This window comes from Etheostoma spectabile, chromosome 8, assembly GCF_008692095.1.
Source record: "Etheostoma spectabile isolate EspeVRDwgs_2016 chromosome 8, UIUC_Espe_1.0, whole genome shotgun sequence".
NCBI classification, from domain to species: domain Eukaryota; kingdom Metazoa; phylum Chordata; class Actinopteri; order Perciformes; family Percidae; genus Etheostoma; species Etheostoma spectabile.
The window spans coordinates 31,664,383-31,666,548 of NC_045740.1; the positions used below are offsets into that span (position 1 = coordinate 31,664,383).

The 2,166-nt window shown below is 45.8% G+C and overlaps 1 protein-coding gene and 1 long non-coding RNA gene across 4 annotated transcripts in view; one reads left to right on the forward strand and one right to left on the reverse strand.

Moving 5' to 3' along the window:
* Nucleotides 1–2,166, forward strand: part of LOC116693373 (1-phosphatidylinositol 4,5-bisphosphate phosphodiesterase gamma-2) — a 28,653-nt gene that overhangs the window by 24,995 nt on the left and 1,492 nt on the right. For 2 of the 3 annotated variants that reach the window (XM_032522297.1, XM_032522298.1), the window contains exons 29-30: nt 567–675; nt 789–956. In XM_032522297.1, coding sequence (XP_032378188.1) covers nt 567–675; nt 789–956 — 277 coding nt within the window. Of the gene's footprint in view, nt 1–566; nt 676–788; nt 957–2,166 lie in introns of those variants that run through there. The other variant, XR_004332913.1, reaches the window with a different exon arrangement.
* Nucleotides 1–2,166, reverse strand: part of LOC116693494 (uncharacterized) — a 20,803-nt gene that overhangs the window by 14,489 nt on the left and 4,148 nt on the right. Inside the window, exon 2 of the long non-coding RNA XR_004332931.1 lies at nt 49–53. This is a non-coding gene — a long non-coding RNA (uncharacterized LOC116693494). The remainder of the gene's footprint in view (nt 1–48; nt 54–2,166) is intronic.

Genomic DNA, 2,166 nt, shown 5'->3' on the forward strand with positions numbered 1-2,166 from the left:
GTACGGAGGTTAGAACACAGACACAGGACGGGGGACAGAGGTTAGAACACAGACTAGAGAACGGGACCGAGGTTAGAACGCCATCACAGAGACAGAGGACAGAGACAGCCATCCGTCTGAAAAGAATGACATCCGCCGAAATTTCTAGCGGCTAAGGAGCAACCCCGGCAGTGGAACGTTGTGGCTGTAGACTAGCGTTATGCCAACCAAGCTAGCTAGAGCGAGCGTTAGCTGGTAACATGTAGATGAATGACGCCAGGACCCGGAGGTCCGCGCTTACCCGGCCTGGCCTCGTCATCTTCCCCAGCTCCATCCTCATCCTCGTCAGAAATCACTACATCCGGTTGCAAAACAACCAGATGGTGACGCCTGTATCGCAGAACACGAGGCTTCACGTCCGCTGTTTGTACAGTCTGTGATAATAACTGGCTAACACGTACATCATCACCCTGATGTTCAGGGCCAAGTGGAATGTTGCTGACTGGCTGATCTTTATTTATAAATGAAGTCAGGAGCATGCAGACATTTGAAAGAGCTTTCTAAAAGCAGAGTGTTTTTTTCTGCAGGTGATTGCTGCCAGACACCTTCCTAAGCCCGGCCGCAGCATCGCCAGTCCGTTCGTGGAGATCGAGCTGTGTGGGCACACAGAAGAGAAGTCCAAGACCATAGTCTATCGTAAGAAAAGGCGGGAGGTGGGAGATGTGGAGGGCGACGGATAACTAAAACCAGACTGAAGTGAGAAATGATTTGTGGTCATGTGACCAGCGCTGTCGTTGTGTGTGCTGCAGGCGATAACGGTCTGAACCCGGTGTGGAAATCCCCAGCAGACTCTGTAGTCTTCACCGTGTACGAGCCTGAGCTCACCTTCCTGCGCTTTGTGGTCAACGAGGAGGACATGTTCTCAGACCCCAACTTCCTGGCTCAGGCCACATTTCCTGTCAAAGGCATCCGCTCAGGTGGGACCACACACACGCAGCACCGAGGGCCACAGCTGGTGGACGGCTGCTCACATGCTGCTCATGTAGTACTCATTATTAAGCAATACTAATATTTGTTCCCTAGAAGCAGGATTTCTGTACACTATACTTTCTGGATGGAGCGGTTTTTACTCTGAGAACCGAGGTAAAAAAGGAAGTAGGGCAGAGCAGTTCTCTTTGGTAAATATCATTAAAAGTAAAGTTACATGTTTCCTTCCGCTTCCGACTCATTTAAAAAGAAAAGGCCCACGCTGCTGTCCACGTGTCTAACCTTCTCACTCTGGTTTTTTACCGGCTGCAACTCTGCTACCGCTCTGCAAAAGTGAACTCAGAACTTTTTGCAACGAACGGATGGGGGGGGCAGACTCATCTTCACAGCCTGATGCCTTATAACGAGTTCATCCTTTGATCACGTCATACCTCTAATCATCAGTGAAGAGAAATCACCTATGTCAAAGTAGCTCAGTTGGTAGAGCATGCACCCATATATAGAGGTTTAGTCCTCAACGCATGTCATCCCCCCCCCCCCCCCACCCTTTCATATCTTCAGCTTTCTGTATGAATAAAGGCCCAAAAATAATGTTCCTTCCTGCTTTTGACACGTCTTACTTTTCACTGCATTGTGTACACGTTATATCAACTCCAGCTATTTCTTTAAAGATCTATTTCTTTAAAGATCTATTTCTTTAAAGATCTATTTCTTTAAAGATCTATTTCTTTAAAGAATACATTGGTGTTTTGAATTGAATTTCAAAATCTTCCCCTGTTTTTTACCAGAGTAGGAAAAGCTACCCATAGAAACTTGCTTGAAATGGTTACTCCATCACAGTGAACATCAGGTCTGCTATTGACATTGGGTGGTATACTGTAATATAGTAATCGTTCTTTCAGTGAGTGGCAGTCTGCTGGGTTTGAAGGCCACAGGTTTGCTGATCCACTCTAGGGTGTAATTTCCATTGGCTACAGGGGGGAAATGTCCCCCCCACTTATCAAAATCCCATTTGTGTCAGCCCTCTGCACTCACCATCTGTTTTAAATAAAAAGATACATTTCTCTGTTTGTTCATCTCACTTCAGTTTTCTAATTTTGTTTCTTAAAAAAAAAGTGAAATTCTCATGTGAAATTTACTATATATATTAAAGATCGATACCTGGTGTACGCGTATCGAGACAGTATTACTACGGAAAAT